Genomic DNA, 18,392 nt, shown 5'->3' on the forward strand with positions numbered 1-18,392 from the left:
ATATTTGTCTATTATTATATAGGATTCCCACACCATGACTATGGGGAAGGAATTGGGATTCTATTGTGGGGGAGGGGATAAGGAAACTGGCTCAGAGAGGTGATGTCAGTTTCCTGGAACCACGCAGCCTGTCTGGCAGAGCACCAGCAGCCCATAGGTGCCTAACACCACCTTTCTCCTCCCACCACCTTGCCCTTACAGCAGCTGGTTCTGTCTTCCCCAGGTAGGCCACACTCACTCCTGGCAGTTGCTATTGTAGCTGAAGACACATTTCTGAAGACTGTCCAGGGTCATGAGGCTGACATGCTCAAACATATCAAGGGAGACCACTGGGCCCTCCGCCAGGCGCCGCCATTTAGCCTGGAAGAGAGAGACAGCAAATGGGCACAAAGAATGACGACTCAGAGCCTGGCTGACAAGGACCTGGCTGCCTGCTCACCACAAGCCCAACACAGATAAAGGAAGTGAGGCCTCCTGGCATCACATGGCTCCCCCACGAGTTGGAACCTGACCAGTCTCACTTCCAGGACAGCCTCTTCCCGTGAAACCCTGGGACTCACATGCATGATGTTGGTGCACTGATTGAATATCTTCATGTAGGGCTTCAGGATGTCAAAGTGGAAGGCAGGTGTCAGCAGGCGGCGGTGCCGGCTCCACTTCTCACCTTTGCTGAGCAGCAGCCCATCCCCTGGGCCCAGAAGACTGAGGTTAGAAACACTGAAAACACTCCCAGAAACCTCATGCTCCACCCATCTCTTCCCTGAAGCCCCAGCCTACCCAGTCCCACACTCACCTAGCCAAGGTTTCAGGAAGCCATAGAAAAGGTCATCCTTGGGGGCAATGGCGGCTGTGGAGACAGAGAAGCAATGATGACTCAATACAGAATTCTGACCCTTGACCTCTGTTTCTGACCTCCTTGGGGCTCCTCTCTGGGCTCCAACCTCCCACCTCACCCCTCCAATCCATCCTAACACCTACCCCAGAAAGATCCTTATAACATGCTGACCTGAACATGAGGCTCCCCTGCTCAAACACCTCCCATGGCTCCCTATCGCCCTGGTAAAAAAAGTTCAAGCTCAGGTTAGCATCAAAATCCCTGTCCCATCTTGCCCCTGTGTGCCTCTCCCACCTCATCCTTCAACATCCACTAAATAACCCCACATGCTGTCTCTCACTTCCAAACCTTTGCCCAGGCTGTGCTCCCCACCCAGAATGGCCTTCTTCAACTTCATCCATCCCCACTTTTCTGCCAGCTCGGGCCATCTGAATTATATCTTCTATGCTTGCCTCCATCCTTGCCCTCTCCAGCCTACCCTGAACCCTGGCCCCATGGGGATCTTATCTGACCATGTCCCCTCCTGCACCAGTTTCTCAGTCCATTTTCAAAGCCCTAAGTGATCTACCTCAGTCCAGACCGCTCTCAAAACATCTCTATCCCCACCTCACCCCCAACACATACTTAATGTTCTAACATCATAAAACTTGTCTCAGCTCCTTGGGAAAAAGCTGTGTTCTCCCTCTGCTCTGCTTCTTCCCACCAGATGCCTCTCTGCCTCAAACACTCTTTTCTCATCTTTCTAGTCTCGGCGTGAATGCCAACCCTCCCCACCAATAAATCTGGATTGTATCCCTCCAGTAACAATCCCCTTCAGGGGAGGGGCCACGTTCATCTCTGATACATTGGTGCTAAATACATTTTTACTGTATGAATGAATCAAAGAATGAATGAATGGATGGATAGATAGATGGATGCATGCATGAATGAATGAATGAATTAGTGAATGGATGAATGAATGGATGGGTAAGTGAGTGAGTGGGTGAATTCCCTGTCTGTATGCTAAACAGATTTGGGACAGAATGGGTAGGGGCCCAGGAAGGAAGTACCTGAAACTCGTGATGTCACTTTTTATCTGAGCTGTGACTCAGCTGCCTACACACACACACTCCCCAGGAATTGGCCAATCATGCACACAGTCATTTGTCCACTCATTCATTCCCCCATTGAACACAGACCTCTTCTGCCACCTTTCCGTGCCCAACCCATGCTGGATGATGCTGGAAACCCAGCGATGGCTCAGCTCCACGCCCTGCCTGGAGGAGCTCGGGGTGGGGTGGGTGGGAAAGGGAAGCAGAGGCACGCCATGCAATTATCAAGATGGTAGGAAGTGTGTCATGAGAGAAGGGAGGCACAGAGAAAAGGCTGTTGGAAGTCAAGGCAAGCTCCCTGGAAGAAGAAATATTGGAGAGGAAAGTGGGAGTCTGCTTGTTCTTCTCCTCTCTGGACTCTGGACTCCAGGCTGGGACTCCCAGAAGGCCTTCTGACTCACAGACCTGTCCAATGGTTGTCCTTTTCAAATACCTCCCATGGCTGCCTATCACCCCCAGAGTAAAAAACAAGCTCATTCGCTTTGCACAAAGGTACTCTGTGTCCAGTGTTGTGGAGCGGATGCGAGTGAATGACCACTGGAGCCCAGACCAAATTAAAATTTAGGGAGCCTTTATTAGCCGGGTGGCCGGGCGACCCGGCGACTGCTCTGCCATTCTCCACGCAGGGAGACCAGAGAGCAGCAGCGACCCTTTGTGTAGGACCACTTTTAAGCACATTAACCACATCCGGTTTTTGCAGAACAAGTAACCTAAGACAAAACAGTTTTTCCCAAGCAATGTCAGGATCATGCCAATGACGACCATGTTATTCACAGGGTCATCCTGTTCTTCAGAAAGCTGACAGTGTTCTGTGAAAGAAGGCTACGTGCTGGGAAGGGGCCATGAGACCGTATCTCAAGGCTTGGCCTGGTGTCAGCACTGACATCTCTATCTGGGGCATAGTCCACGGCCTCTCTGGAAGCATGCTCAAAAATTCCCACTCTCTAACATCCAGCTCCTGTCTAATTTTTTACTTTTCCACACACATCATCTTCACTCCAGACACCCCAAATCACCTGAATTCCCCCAGCACTTTCACACATCTGCACCTTTGCACTAGTAGGATCCTCCACCTGAAATTACTAATCTGGCAAACTCCTATGCATCCTTCAAAGCCCAGTTTCACTAATGCCTCCTCCAGAAGGCTTTCTCCAAACCCTCTCCTCAATTGAACCCTTGTTTTCCCATCCTTGGGTCCCTCCTCCACTCCAACCCTAACCGCTCAATGCCAGGCTGCCTCCTCCATAAATTTTCCCTCCAGTAAAAAGGGGATGGTAAAGTTACCCTGGCAGAAGTTATATAAGAAAAGCCCCCACACGGTGCCAAGCAAGAAGCTGCATATGATCTGGTTGAGGGTTTGGCCTCTGGGATTGCCAAGTCTGAGTTCAAATCCCAGCCCTACCATTAACTAGGTATGTAAACTTGGACATGTTACTACTGTGCCCCTCTATGTCCTCATCTGCCAACAGTGAAATAGAACAATCCCGCCTTTGCCTCATTGGTACCCCTATGAAAACTTAATGGGCTACTATGTTATGGCACATAGTAGGTGCTCATTAAATATTTGTGCATGTAAAATGAATAACTAACTGTTGGCTATTTTTATTGCTATGATTATAATCATTGGTGTCAAGAACCTGTGACATGAATATCTGGGTCCCCAGCTCACAGCAGGCCCCAATTAGTAAAAAGTGAATGCATAGCTGCCATGGAAGACAGTTTGGAGGTCCCTTAAATGTTAAACATAGCATTATCATATGACCCCACAACTTTTTTTTCCTGGTAGATACATCTAGGTATGTAGATACATTTATCCAAGAGGAGTAAAAATATGTGTCCACACCAAAATTTGTACACATGTGTTCTTACCAGCCTTATTTATAACAGCCAAAAGGTAGAAACAACCCGAATAGTCAACAAATTGTGGTATATTCATACAATGGACTGTTACTCAGCCTTAGAAAAGGAATGAAGTCCTGATCATTGCTGATCAATGTGAATGAACTTCAAAAACATTGTGCTGAGTGAAAGAATTCAGTCACAAAAGACCACATGCTGTCTAATTCCTTTCCTGTGATATAGCCAGAACAGGAAAATCCATAGAGACGGAAAGTAGATTAATATTTACCAGGAGATGAGGAGAGGGGGAAATGGTAAGTGATTACTTAATGGGTGCAGGGTGTTTTACGGGCTCATGAAAACATTTTGAAACTAGAGAGTCGATGGATGGTTGCACAACCTTGTGAGCACACTAATTATCTTACACTCTTAAACTGTACACTTCAAAATGGTTAATTATATGTTATGTGAATTCCATCTCAATAAAAAATGAATGTATCAAACCAAGCCATAATTATATGCCTATATATCATGCCTTGTCCTCTGTAAAGCATTTTCACCTACTTTGTCGCATTAATGCTCTCTATCCCAAATGCCCATTAGGAGATAAAAAAAAAAAAAAACAAAACAAACACAGAGCGTCCAAGAGGACTCACGCCTTCCTCAGGGCCCATCAGCTGTGCTGGTTTAAGCTCAGAGCAGCGAGACCACCAAGGAGGCCCAGAGGGAGATGGAGTCTGAGATTTGGGCCAGACCTGTCCCATCCCAGATGGGTAGGCATGGACAAGGCAGGGGCACCCATCCACCCTCCCCAACCTGAAGTCCCCATCCTGCTCCTCTGGTGGGGGAGGCCGTGGATATCCTGCCTGTCCTGAGGAGGGAGGGGGAGGAAGAGGCTTCAGCATTTACTTAGTGCCAAGCTCATGGGGGGGACGTGAGCGGGGGGGCGGGGGGGGAGGCAGGACTCTACTTCCTGATCTACTTGGAGTCTCAAACCATGCAGGATGAAATTTAGGAAACTAATGCTCTGAGGAGTAGAGGGAAGGGGGGGGCGCGGGTCAGAAGGAGAAAAGGAAGAGGCAGGGAGAGAAAGAAAAAAAAAAGTATATTAAAAAGACAGAAGAGCCCTAGCTGGTTTGGCTCAGTGGATAGAGCGTCGGCCTGCGGATTGAAGGGTCCCAGGTTCGATTCCAGTCAAGGGCACATGCCTGGGTTGCAGGCTTGATCCCCATTAGGGGACGTGCAGGAGGCAGCTGATCAATGATTCTCTCTCATCATTGATGTTTCTATCTCTCTTTCCCTCTCCCTTCCTCAATGATATCAATAAAGACATATTTAAAAAAAAAAAAAAAGACAGAAGAGAAGAAACCCTTAGTAGCACCTACCTACATTATATTTTTGAGTTTTCACAACAGCCCCATTTTACAGATCAGAAACTGAGGCCCTGAGAGCCTGGATGGATTTCTGGGTCACACAGCAAGTGTGTGCTCCAGTCAGGATTGGAACCCGCCCACCCAAGGCCTGGCCCCGAGGCTCTTCCCAAACGCAGTGCCCATCCCTTGGAAGAGTCACCTCTCCCAGGGCCTCAGTCCCTCCTCTGTGCCACGGGGATGGTCACCCCTCCCAAATGCAACAATGGGGATGTAAAGGCATGAGGCGGGCATCACCGGGGGAGGGGAGGATGACAGCCCCTCACTCTTTCATGGCTCCTGGTGGCAGCCTTGAAGGCAGTCTCCAGATGTGTGTCTGTAGAGGCCCAAGCTGAGGCAAGAGATCCTAAACCTCCTGGGACTCTTCCTTTCTCATCCCCGTTCTCTCCACTGTCCCCTGATGCTTTTGAAGGTGCCCAGCTACATGTGAGACCACACTGGAGATAGAGACAGACACACTCAACCCTAAACAGTTTGGACTGAGAATGGGAAAGTCCTGGAGAGAGGGGTATGGTCTGCTGGGGAGTTGGGGAAACCTTCCAGGAGTGGGGGGAGTGGTCATTGGAACTGGGTGTTGAAGGCAGAGCAAGAGCTTACCACGCACACTTGGGAGTCCTACACAATGGGGTAGGTGTGGATTGCAGAAGAAACAATCCTTCTAGATCTCTCTCTCCGCCAGTCAGCGTCAGCCCAAGTGAAGAAAGCAGGCTATAGGTTGGGATAGTCAGAACCCAAATGATGGGAGTGCTATTAGAATTAAGCAACAATCAGTTAACAAAATCTTGGGCAAACAACTACTTATCCAAACATGTTTGGTTCTGACTTCCCAGTGGATGGGCATTCTCTCAAAGTTCCTGGGACTCCATTAGACATACCTTTTCCCATGCTATTCCCACTCTTTGTATTGCCATTTCTGCTTTGGTGAACTCCTATTCATTCTTCAAAGCTCTACTCAAATGACCCTTATTCTGGATAGCCCACCTGGTGGACTCTGGGAGTTGAGGGTTTACACATCATTCAGAGGCCCAGCCCACCTACCTGAGGCGCCCACCAGGGGTTTGATGTAATCAGGGTGCACCAGAACCACCAGTGGCAAGACAGGTCCCATCCACACCAAGACCACATGATGCATGTTGTCCAGCACCTTCTTCTCATCCTGGAGGCCCATCTCATTTGGGAGATACTGTGGGGATGGTAGGAAAGGATAGTGAGGAGGTGTCCAGCCCCAGCTTTTGCCAGTCCTTCCCCGCTGCCGCCTCCCTGCCCCCAAAACAAGCCGAGAAGGGCTACATGACTGCAGACCGTGTGCTGCACCTCGCTGAGCCTCCACTTCCTCATCTGAAAAGTGGGAAAGAATCAACTCTGTCGGAGGACAGTTGAGAGAATTCATGAAATCACAAAGCATCAGAACCCCAACACGGGGCCTGACACACAGCTGATGTTCAAGAAATAAAAACAGGGACAGTAAACACATTGATGATGGTGGTTGGTATTTATCAAGTTTTTGCTCTGTTAGTAATAAAATAGTACTAGTATTGTCATATTTAACACATGCGTGTGCTTGCCATGTTGGGCGCTGTTTGGGGCATGTGTCATAGATGTATACGTTCAACCCACACAAGAAGAACCCAGTGACAGAATTGCTACTATTTCCCCGTTTTGCTTTATCTGAAGTTGCAGGTAAGTGACTGTCCTGGCTTGGCCTCCCCAGAAACAGGTCCCGAGACAAGAGTTCCAGGGCAAGTAGTTGATTTGGGTGATCCCAAAAAAACAAGGGGAAGTGGGGAAGTGACAGAGGGAGGGGAGGTAGTCAGTAAAGAATAAGTTGTCAAGAAAGTAACCACCGTGGGCAACCAGGGCTCGGTGCCACGAGGCACCTCTGCGGGACGCGCATCTCAGAGTCAACCCACCAACTCACACAGTCCCATCGTCACTGGCTGAGAGCCCGCCCGGGGCTGGACCTCTCAGGCTCGCAGTACACACAGCAGCGTGGGCTCCTGCTGCTGCAAAAAGCCCTCGAACACAGGTGCTGGCCGCCGGAAGTCAGGCCACTGCACCCAGGAACGGGCCCAGAGGCTATGGACAGGCCCTGGCACCCTCTGCCATTGTGGCCGAGCCAGGATGTGAACACAGGCCACCCAGCTACATACAACACGCCCACTCTGAACCAACGTGCTCTATGAAACAGAAACGCTTCAGGCTCAATGTCAGATGCATCTGAACTCAAATCCGCCCTCAGCCACTGTGAGACCTTGGGCAAGCCACTTAACCTCTCTGAGCCCCAAAGATGGAGTCCATAACATAGGGCAGATCCGTCCTTAACTCACAGGCTGTGAGAATTAGGGGAGAGCTCAGATCCGAAGGGGCCTACCCCAGTGCCTGGCCAGTGGGAAGGCCCAGCAATTACAGAATGAATAAATGAACAAAATGACTCCTCTCTGGCTCCTATGTCTCCTTCTCTATCAGGATCAGCCCTGAGACTGTTCACACCCATGTGAAATAAGAAATAAAATGTGCCCTGGCTGGGTGGCTCAGTTAATTGGAGTGTCATCCCAAAGCACCGAAAGGTTGCGGGTTCTATCCCTAGTCAATTCCCAAACACCAAAAGGTTGCGGGTTTGATCAAGTATGGAAAGCAGCCAATTGATGTTTCTCTCTCACATCCATGTTTCTCTCTCTCTCTTTCTCTCAAATCAAATTTTTAAAGAATCTTTTTGTTCAATTTATTGATTTTTAGAGAGAGAGGAAGGGAAAGGGAGACTGAGAAACATCGATATGAGAGCAAAATACTGGACGATGCCCAACCAACTGAGCCACACTGGCCAGGGCTCTCTAAAATCAAATTTTTACAAAATATATATCTTCAGGTGAGCATTAAGAAAGAAAGAAATGAAATGAAATGCAAGGAAATGGTTGGCGCCATGACCTGGGACTACAGCATTAAACGGAGATAAAGTATGAAACCAAGTTGGGGTTGGGGATGGAGCAACAAAATCTACAGGACCATGCCCCCCTCATCCCCCACCAGGGTCCTAGAATCTGATGAACTTCACAGTCATTGGTACTTATATTCTGAATATTATATCTTACTAGAGGCCCAGTGCACGAAATTCGTGCACGGGGGAGGAGGGAGATCGGGCCTAAACTGGCAGTCAGACATCCCTCTCCCAACCACTCGCCTGCCTGCCTGCCTGATTTCCCCTAACCACTCCGATGCCAGCCTGATCAACGCCTAACTACTCCCCTGCTGGCCCGATTGCCCCCAACTGCCCTCCCCTGCCAGCCTGGTCGCCCCTAACTGCTCTCCCCTGCAGGCCCGGTCCCCCCCAACTATCCTCCCCTGCTGGCCTGATCGCCCCCAACTGCCCTCCCCTGCTGGCCTGATTGCCCCCAACTGTCCTCCCATGCAAGCCATCTTGTGGGGGACCCTCAGCCCAGCCTGCACCCTCTCCAATCTGGGACCCCTCGGGGGATGTCCTGTGGGATCGGGCCTAAACTGGCAGTCAGATATCCCTCTCCCAACCGCTCGCCTGCCTGCCTTCCTGATTGCCCCTAACCACTCCGATGCCAGCCTGATCAACGCCTAACTACTCCCCTGCTGGCCCGATTGCCCCCAACTGCCCTCCCCTGCCAGCCTGGTCGCCCCTAACTGCTCTCCCCTGCTGGCCCGATTGCCCCCAACTGCCCTCCCCTGCCAGCCTGGTCGCCCCTAACTGCTCTCCCCTGCAGGCCCGGCCCCCCCCAACTGCCTTCCCATGCCGACCTGGTCACCCCTAACTGCCCTCCCCTGCTGGCCTGATCACCCCCAACTACCCTCCCCTGCTGGCCTGATCGCCCCCAACTGCCCTCCCATGCAGGCCATCTTGTGGGGGCCATCTTTGATCACATGGGGGCGGCCATCTTGTGCAAGGGTGTGAGGGTCAATTTGCATATTACCTCTTTATTATATAGGATTATATCATAAAATATAACCTATATCATATGAAGGGTCAGCAATAGCCTGGAATTACAGAGAAAACTTTGCAGTAAGCTCTGCCCCATCCCAGCCATGTGACCTTGGGCAAACTGCTTGCCCTTTCTGAGCCTCAGTCTCACATCCTGGCTCCAACCAGTTTCTTGGGGGGATGAGGGAAGCCAGCAGTCCATCAGGCTCCCTGAATGCATGGGCTCTGCCCAGCCCTGGCCACCCAGCCCACACACACCATGCCTAGGTGGCCCAGCAGCCAGTTGCGCCGGGGCGGCTGGGGGAAACAGCGCAGCCGGCGGCAGGTGACGTAGAAGTGCCAGCAGAGCCGCAGGAGCCGCAGCAGCAGGTGGAAGAGGAAGAAGAGCAGGGAGAGGAGGAGCGCAGACACGGCATACAAGCGGAAGGCGGTCTTCTCCAGTCCCAGAAGGCGCAGCAGATGTTCCGTGATGGGCAGCATCCTGGGGGGAACACATGGGGTAGGGGTCAGTGCAGATGGAAACCCCCCTCCAGCCACCTATATGCCATATGCACATGCACAGTGACCTGTGGAGTCAAGCATGGTGTGCCTGGCATGCAGCAGGTGCACAATACATGTGAGTTCCAGATGCCAAGAGTACATCTCTCTCCTGCCCTCAGCAGCGGTCTCCACCAGCTGGTCAGATGGATGCACCACATGCCCTCAGCCTTGACTTTGCAGGACATCCCTCCTGACTTCTCTGCCCCCGCGGCTGGTCAGAGTGCTGGAAAAGTAAGACACGCCCTCCCCCAAAGCAGCTCTCATCAATGAGGGTGAGCGCTGCTAGATAAAGACTCCAGCGCTTTCTCGCCTTGGGTGCAACGACCCTGAGGTGTGGGTTCCTCATGCACCACCAATGGGACTAAACTCCAGCTGGCCACAATAGAGACTTTCTCTATGAAATGCCCCACTTCCTTCTTTCTCCTCCTCCTCCCCCTTCACCTCCACCTTCACCTCCTCCCTCTTTAAATTGAGGTAAGTGTCACACAACATAGAAGGAACCATTTTAAAGTTCACAGTTCAGCGGCACCTAGTACGTTCACACTGTTGTGCAACCATCACCTCTATCTCGTCCCAAAATGTTTTCATCACCCCGAAAGGAAACCCCGTCCCCTTGAGCAGTCCCTCCCCATCCCTCCCATCCCCTACAGCCCCTGGCACCCACTAATCTACTTGCTGTCTTTGTGTATTTACCTGTTCTGGACATTTCATATCAATGGGATCATACCACACGTGACCTTCCCTGTTTGGCTTCTTTGACTCGGCATGATGTTCTCGAGGTTCATCCACGTTGTGACATGTGCCAGTGCTTTATTTCTTCTGCTGAGTGACATTCCATTGTAAGCGTATATCACAATTTGTTTATTCATTCATCTGCTGATGGACATCTTAGATGTCTCCACCTTTTGCCTATTGGGACATGTGCTGCTATGCATCTGTGTGGACATGTATTTGGTTGAGTCCCTGTTTTCAATTCTTTCAGGTTCACATCCTTCTTGCCTACCGGCTTTTCCTGGGATCCCTTCCCAGATAGACTGCTTGCACTCAAATCCCTGATCTAGGGTCAGCTTCTGAAGGAACCCACCAAAACAAGATGGGTGGGTAACAATAATAATAACTCAGTGACCAGACAGGGTGCCCTCACTGCACGCTGTGCACCACGCTCAGGGGTGTGCATGCCTTGTCTCGTGGAATCTTAAATCAGTCCTTAGAGGGAGGCACCATCATTCCCTCCATTTTATTTTCTTTAAAAAACGAAACATGTTTTATTGATTTCAGAGAGAGGGAGAGGGAGAAAGAGATAGAAACATGAATGATGAGAAAGAATCATTGATTGATTGGCTGCCTCCTGCACACCCCACACTGGGGATTGAGCCTGAAACCCAAGCATGTGTCCTGACCCAGCTTGAACTGTGACCTCCTGGTTCATGGGTCAACACTCAACCACTGAGCTACACCAGCCAGGCTCATTCTCTCTATTTTCCAGGCAACTAAAGGTCAGTTGCCCCAGCTCAAGGGAGACAAGAGCTGGCCCCAGAAGATCCCACCAGAGATCAACCTCAATCACCCTCACAGAGAGAGCCCATTGAGCTCAGGCAATGCCAAGGAGATTCCTCAGAGGGTGGGTCCTGTCCTCACCTCTTCTTTCTACCCAGTCCTACCAGACAAGGGTTCCCCCTATGCTCCTACTTCCTCCGGCAACACAGATGAAGAAACCCTGCCTTTCAGGTCCCCACCTGAGCCTCAATCCACCCCTGCTCCCACTCCAGCTGGGGGTGCCCCCTGGGGCTCCGTGCAGAAAACATGAAGTTTCTGTTGGTCACTGCCTCCTGGGAAAAGATCTGGGTAGATCATCACCAGATTTGGAGAGGCCCACTGGGATGGTCTGACTTAAAATGAAGATGACACGCACTCTTATTAGGATGGCTACTGTCCAAAACAGAAAAGAACTAGTGCTGGCAAGGGTGCAGAGGGACCGAAACGCGTGTGTATTGCCGGTGGGAATGTAAAATGGTACAGCCAGGCGGTGGGAAACAGTATGGAAGTTCCTCAAAAGAAATGTTCCAGCAATCCCATTTCTGGGTGGATCTCTAAACGAAGTAAAAGTTGGGGCTCAGATATGTGTGCATTCATGTCCACAGCAGCCTTCTTCACAATGGCCAAAAGGCAGAAGCCGCCCAAGTCTCCATAGAAGGATGAATGGATAAACAAAACGGGGTACATCTCTACAATGGAATGTCACTCAGCCCTGAAAAGTAAATTCTGACACGTATTACAACATGAATGAACCTCGAGGACATTGTGTTAAATGAAATAAGCCAGTCACACCAAAAACAGATACTGTGAGGTCCACTTCCATGAGGTCCTGAGAGTAGTCACATTCCTAGAGACAGAAAATAGAAGGGTGGGCGCCAGGGGCTGGGCGGGGGCAGGGGGGTGGGGGGAGTGGAGGAGGGCGAAGGGAGGGATGGGGAATTAATGTTTCATGGGAACAGTTTTAGTCTGGGAAGATGAAAAGGTTCTGGAGATGGATGGTGGTGATGGTTGCACAGTAATATGAATGTACTTCATGGCACTGAACTGTACCCTTAAAATGGTTAAGATAGTAAAATTTACTAAGTAAATGTTATGTGTATTTTACCACAATTTAAACTTAAAAAAAAAATACAGACTGCCTGGTATAGGGGCTCTGCCCCCTAAAAGGTCCAGGTAGGGGAGGGGTGGGGTGTAGGCAACCCCCCAAAATGAAGCACAGAGAACTCCAAGTCACAAGCCCCAGGCAGAGGCTCCGACTTGGGGACAATGATGAGCGACTGGGCTGCCTTTCGCTGCCTCTCGCAGGGGCAGCTCCAGGCCACACGCTCGACAGGAAGTAGCCGTGGGGATTTATTTCTTTACCAATTTAACGGCGGATAATGACTCTCCCAGCGATGCCAGGAAGCCAGGGAGTGAGGACTACGGAGCCTTGTGACCTTCCTCTGAATGCTTCCACGTGCCAGCCCTTCCCCAAGCGCTCTGCATGCATTCCTCCAGCATTCCGCTGGCAAATCATTTTGGAGCCCCTGCTCTGCGTGTGACTCTGTTCTGGGCACCGAGGAGATAAAGGTGAGGCAAAGAAATATAAAAAAATGTTTTGAGGAACCACGTGAAGTTTCTCATGGCGGCTGCCTCTGGACGGGGCCTGGAAGAACCGGCGGCAGGAGTGACAGGGAGACTTAACTTTCCCTCTTCGTTTTCAGGGACTTTTTGATTTTCTATCCCATGAGCACATATTGCCGATTCAAAAACGTTCATGACAGGAAATTGTAGGGAGTTGAAAGGGTGTGTTGGAGCTCTATACTTCTTACGTATTTTTCTGTAAATCTAAAACATCTCTTAAAAAATAAAGTCTAGCCGAAATCGGTTTGGCTCAGTGGATAGAGCATCGGCCTGTGGACTGAAAGGTTCCAGGTTCGATTCCGGTCAGGGGCATGTACTTTGGTTGTGGGCACATCCCCAGTGGGGGGTGTGCAGGAGGCAGCTGATCGATGTTTCTCTCTCATCTGATGTTTCTAACTCTCTATCCCTCTTCCTTCCTCTCTGTACAAAAAAAAATCAATAAAAAAAAAAAATCAATAAAAAATATATATATATTTTAAAAAGTCTATTTTAAAATTAAGTAGTCGAAATTAACGAAAGTATGAGTTACGATGCTTTCACTGGCGGGGAGGAGCTTGCTGTGGGGCGCCGGCAGGTTTCCCTCTCTTGGTCTGGGTCTGGTGACATGTGTGGTTTCACTCTGAGAAAACTCCTGAACAGTCCAGTTCTGGAATGTGCACTTTCCTAAATGTTCATTACACTTCAACTTAAAAGAAAAGAAAACGAAAAGTTGTTTGGTTTTGACTCAAACCAGCCTAGGTTCATAACCATGACTCAGCTCATCCCCCATAAAGCAGCCTTGAGTGGGTCGCGTCCCCACTCTCAGCGTCCACTTACCAATCTGGAAAATGGGTTACCACTAGCAGGCCCTCCCTGTGCAGGTTGTTTGGGACACTTCGGTGAGGTGAGGCTTAGCCACTGTCCCTATTCCTGCTGTTACTATTTTTCTAGAAGCGAGAGACACTCCAAGCTGGCACATCGGGTGCTGTGGGAAGCTGGCATACCCACTCCTCTCTGCACCAGCCCTCAAGCTCATCCCAGACGCAGGCAGGGCACCCAGCAGCCCTGCCCTGGCACAGGCAGCCCCGCCTGTCCTGCTAAGGCCCCAAGTTATCTGGAGATGGAGGTGCCAGTGGCTCCAAGGCCCACGCCCATGGAGCTCTGGTTTGTCAGGTTAGCCCAGCCGCCCGTCGAGGACTTGTCCTACAAGGTGTGTGGGCTCCCAGGAAGGAATTCAGGACAGAGACCCTGACCTGCCGGGAACCGGGAACCGTCTCTCTGCCTCTCCTTGAAGCACAGGCGCTGGGGCTCGCCGGCACCCTGACAGCCAAGCGCAGGACGCTGGTCCCACTACCCCACGCCCCGGCTCTGTTCTCCACGCCCCCATTCTGACGCATGGCACCTCTTTGACCCCCCTCTTTGCCAAAGGGCTGCCTCACCCAAGACTCATACTCTCCCAAAGTGCCAGGCCCCAGAAGGCCTGACGGAGAGAGAGCTTACCCCCCAATTTCTGAGGTTCTGAGAAAGAACTTCGGGGGCAGTTCGGAGGGCAAGGTCAAGGGGACAAATTGGCGTGGGGAGGGGGGCGTCTCGCTGCAGCTGTGGGGACCCCGTAGGAGATCGCGGGCAGAGGAGGAAGTGTTAAAGCCACCAGTAGTAACCTAGATCATCCCAGGGCTGCAATGGTCTGTGAGCACCATGCAGAGAAGTGTGGCCACGCTTACACGCGAGACGCAGAAAGAATCCTATAAACCGCTGCTGTGTGACCTCAGGCGAGTGTCTGTACCACGCTGAGCCTCAATTTCCTCCTCAGGAACCCGATTACCCACTTCGTGAAGCTGTTACGACAACCCAGCATGTTTAATGTGCTCAGCTTGGTGCTTGGCACACAGGAAGCCCTTGATCAAACCTCTCATTGCTGTTAGCGCCACCGTCGCATCCAGTATTGGTGCCCGGCCACCTGATATTCGTCGAGCAGGGCCCAAGGCTTGCCGGAGCGGAGAGAGAGGGTCCCATTTTGTGAATGACTCCTGTGTCATCCAAGCCCCTCTGCAGATACCTGCTCAGGTCACCACCCGCTGCCAGGCCGGAGCTAAGGTTACCACTTAGAAACCCAAGCCGGGCCACACAGACAGAGAGGCCGGGGCCATTGGAAAGTGCCCAGGATGTTGGGGTCACACAAGGCTGGTTGGTTCAAATCCCAGCTCACCCACTGTCGCTCTGTCTTCCTCCCACCTTCAGCCTGATACTCCCCAGCCGGTGGGCCTCCGCCGCCTTGCCCGGTCCAGGAACAGCTAGCTACCGCCCGGTGCAAGGGCTGAGAGGCTGGCCCCGGGGACACCGGAGAGCATCGCGTCACCAGCATCCAACAAACGTCAGCTAGGATCCACCGCAGGACCTCACACAACCCTCACAGCTACCTCTGGGGGCCCAGGCGGGCACCCTGTTTTCATACAGGGGCACCCAGCGGCGCTGTGCCTGCTACGGGCGGGCCGTCTGCCGGTGGGACGCACAGCCTCCCTTTTAAGACAGTGAAATCCCACTGATGCCCATCAGCGCCCAGGAGGCGGCACAGGGCAGAGCGTGGGTCGGTCTGAGGAGTCCTGATTGGGGGGCAGCGTGGGGTGGGTCTTCCTGAGGCCCCTGCCCACCTCGGACACCCAGAAAGGATGCACCCCGGACTCCTCGACGGGCACAGAAAAGCCTGCTGCGCTCGAAAGTAGCCACCGTCTGGGGCACACCATACCGCCCCCCGCCCCCGACCTGAGTGTCCCGGACCCGCAGCTCCGTCCTGGGTCCCGGGATCCGCGAGGCCGCCGCGCACACCCCCGCGCCCGCCCCGTCTGCCCGGGGGCCGCGGCGCCCCGGGTTCCGGCGCAGGGCGCGTTCGGGTTACGCCCCCCCACACACCCCCCACCCTTCCGTCGGCACTCACCCCTCGGGTCTCGGCCTCGGGCCCTCAATCCGGAATCGCCGGCGTCGCCACCTCGGTTCTGACCGCACCGTCCCGCGGCCGGCCCTTTAACTCCGCCCGGCCGCCCCGCCAGGCCCGCCCCGGCCCGCCCCGGCCCGCCCCCGGCCTCGCCGGCTTCTGGGCGGGGACCTAGGCGCGGCCCCCAGGGACTGAGAGAACCGGAGAGACAGAGGCAGGGAGGCACGGAGAGTGACTGGAAGCGAAGACTGAGCTGGAGAGATGGAGAGAAAGACGCAGAGAGACAGCGAGAGAGACATGCGGACGTCCAGACAAAGACTGGGACACCCCGAAACCGCCAACGCTCAGGCCCCTTGCCCCCCGCTCCTGCCTGGCTCCTTCTCCTCCCATCCTCCCTCAACACCCTCCTCCCATTCCAGCACTCCTCATGGCCCCCACTTCAGGGCCTGCTCCCAAGCTTGGACAGGGGTCCCTAAGTCAGCACCCCGGATCCCCACAAGTCCCCAGGAGCCTCCTCTGTGGCCACCAGGAATCCCAGAGTCCACCAACCTTTGGGGCTCCCTCTGGATCCTGGGTCCACCCCACTCCCCTGGGCTCTGCAGCTCTCCCTTCAGGAAAACCTCTGGCCTCAGCAAACAGCACCAGACTCTGGTTGGGCTCCTCCCACCCCAACCTCCCAATGCCAGGCACCTTGACCCTCCCTGGATCCTATTGTTGTCTTTGGCCAGCCCATGTGCTCCAGGTGTGTCCAGACGGGGTCAGCCCCACCTCCGGATGTGAGACAGAGATACCATTCTTGGGTCAGTGGGTGGGTGGGTGGCTGACCTGGGCAAGTGGGCAGGCAGATGGGAGGACTCACAGCTCCTCAGACGCTCCACCGTCTCCTCAGGGCCCAGCAAACCAGAGGCCCAGAAAATATCTGTCAAAGACAAGGGGGGCTGGGGGAGGGGGTTGGAAAGGGGGGCAGGAGACAGCCACAGGAGACTAGAAAGAGCAAAGGCTCCAACTATTATTGCCAACCCATCTGGGGAAACTGAGGCACAGGCTGCAGGCTCAAGGAGAGGTGTGACTGTCTGGGTTCAGGCAGGGGCCAGGTCAAACACTGAGGAGCCTGAAGCTATGAGAAAACAATGAGTTCAAAAGTTAAAACCCTAAAAAGCTGAAGAAAGAAAGTGCAGGTATTTCCCCCAGGATGGCTATTCCCAAGCCCCTTGATTTATCAAAAATAAATTCTGGCCCTAACCGGTTTGGCTCAGTGGATAGAGCGTCGGCCTGCGGGCTGAAAGGTCCCAGGTTCGATTCTGGTCAAGGGCATGTACCTTGGTTGCGGGCACATCCCCAGTGGGAGATGTGCAGGAGGCAGCTGATCGATGTTTCTCTCTCATCAATGTTTCTAACTCTCTATCCCTCTCCCTTCCTCTCTGTAAAAAATCAATAAAATATATATTTTTTTAAAAATAAAATAAGTAAATAAATTCTGGACGCAGTTACAGACTTAGTGCCTGGCAGGTGAGCCAACCAGGTGGGAGGTAAGGCCTTGGGGCTGGTTAGCTTGGTGGATGGGGCCAAGAGGTGAAGCAAGTCCCAAGCAGTGCTGAACTCTCAGAGGAAGAGCCTGGGACCAAGGCCAAACGTTAAGGCCATGTCACACAGTGGTTAGAGCGTGGACTCTGGAAGCAGAGGGTTCAAACAGCTCCATCACATACCCTCTGTGAACCACAGACGGTTGTTGTAGTGCTTTGGTACAGTGGTTCTCATCTAAGGCAATCTGCCCCCGCCCCCCCCCCCGCCCCCCCCGCCGGGGACATTGGGCAATGTCTGGAGACAGGTTAGGCCATCACACCTGGGGGTGGGGGTGCTACGGGCATCTAGTGGGTAGAGGTCAGGGATGCTGCTAAACACCCCACAATGCACAGGACAGTCTCTCACAACACACTGTAATCCCAGGTGTCAACATGCTGGCTGGGCAAGACTAGTAATTTTAGATAACGCATGGAGGAACGTTTTCTCTTTTATATATTTACTAGTGGCCCATTTGCAGAAAAAATCCTGCAAGTGGCTGCTGCAGCCGCATGCACTGCTGCCGCTGTTGCGGCCGCCATGCCTGCACCCATGCCGCTGCCACCCGCCCCACTCCGCCCCACCCCACCCGAGCTTTCCCTTTGGCAGCCATCTTGCTTTCTGCTTTTCCTCCATCTTCCTTCTAAGTTGTCTTCAGTCTTCACTCCTCCCTCCCTCAGTGTATGCAAATTAACCGCAATCTTTGTTGGGTAATTTGCACACTCACCCTGATTGGCTGGTGGGCATGGCTTTGGATGGTGGGTGTGGCTTGGGTGTAGCGAAAGTGCAGTCAATTTGCATATTACTATTTTATTAGGTAGGATGTTGCATGAGAGATTTGTGAACACGGTCCTGTTGGTATAATGACAGTGATATAAGCTTTTCAAACAAATAGGGTTGAAAAGGAAAGCCACTAAAAGAAAACTATTAATTCAGTAATAGAAACATATTACATAGGTGGGGCAAAATGGTGACAGAGGATTGTGAACAGTTGAAATTTCAGAATCGGACACCATCTGTCTGATTTAACAAAGATGGAAGAAGAAGCTCAAGATCTCGAAATTTTGGTTTGGGAAATATTAGG

At 52.3% G+C, this 18,392-nt stretch overlaps 1 protein-coding gene across 3 annotated transcripts in view; it reads right to left on the bottom strand.

Moving 5' to 3' along the window:
• The window catches only part of LOC103300904 (ultra-long-chain fatty acid omega-hydroxylase), a 29,122-nt gene extending 13,298 nt beyond the window's left edge, over positions 1-15,824 (bottom strand). The window contains exons 1-7 of one of the 3 annotated variants that reach the window (XM_054717313.1): positions 15,752-15,824; positions 10,372-10,613; positions 9,397-9,619; positions 6,234-6,378; positions 794-847; positions 561-688; positions 239-360 (exon numbers count right to left, since the gene is read on the bottom strand). In XM_054717313.1, the coding sequence (XP_054573288.1) occupies positions 239-360; positions 561-688; positions 794-847; positions 6,234-6,378; positions 9,397-9,618 (671 nt within the window). In that variant the 5' untranslated portion in view covers position 9,619; positions 10,372-10,613; positions 15,752-15,824. Of the gene's footprint in view, positions 1-238; positions 361-560; positions 689-793; positions 848-1,006; positions 1,050-6,233; positions 6,379-9,396; positions 9,620-10,371; positions 10,614-15,751 lie in introns of those variants that run through there. The other 2 variants (XM_008157834.3, XM_054717314.1) reach the window with 2 other exon arrangements.
• Positions 15,825-18,392: the final 2,568 nt, after the last annotated feature.

This window comes from Eptesicus fuscus, chromosome 6 (assembly GCF_027574615.1).
Source record: "Eptesicus fuscus isolate TK198812 chromosome 6, DD_ASM_mEF_20220401, whole genome shotgun sequence".
NCBI classification, from domain to species: Eukaryota; Metazoa; Chordata; class Mammalia; order Chiroptera; family Vespertilionidae; genus Eptesicus; species Eptesicus fuscus.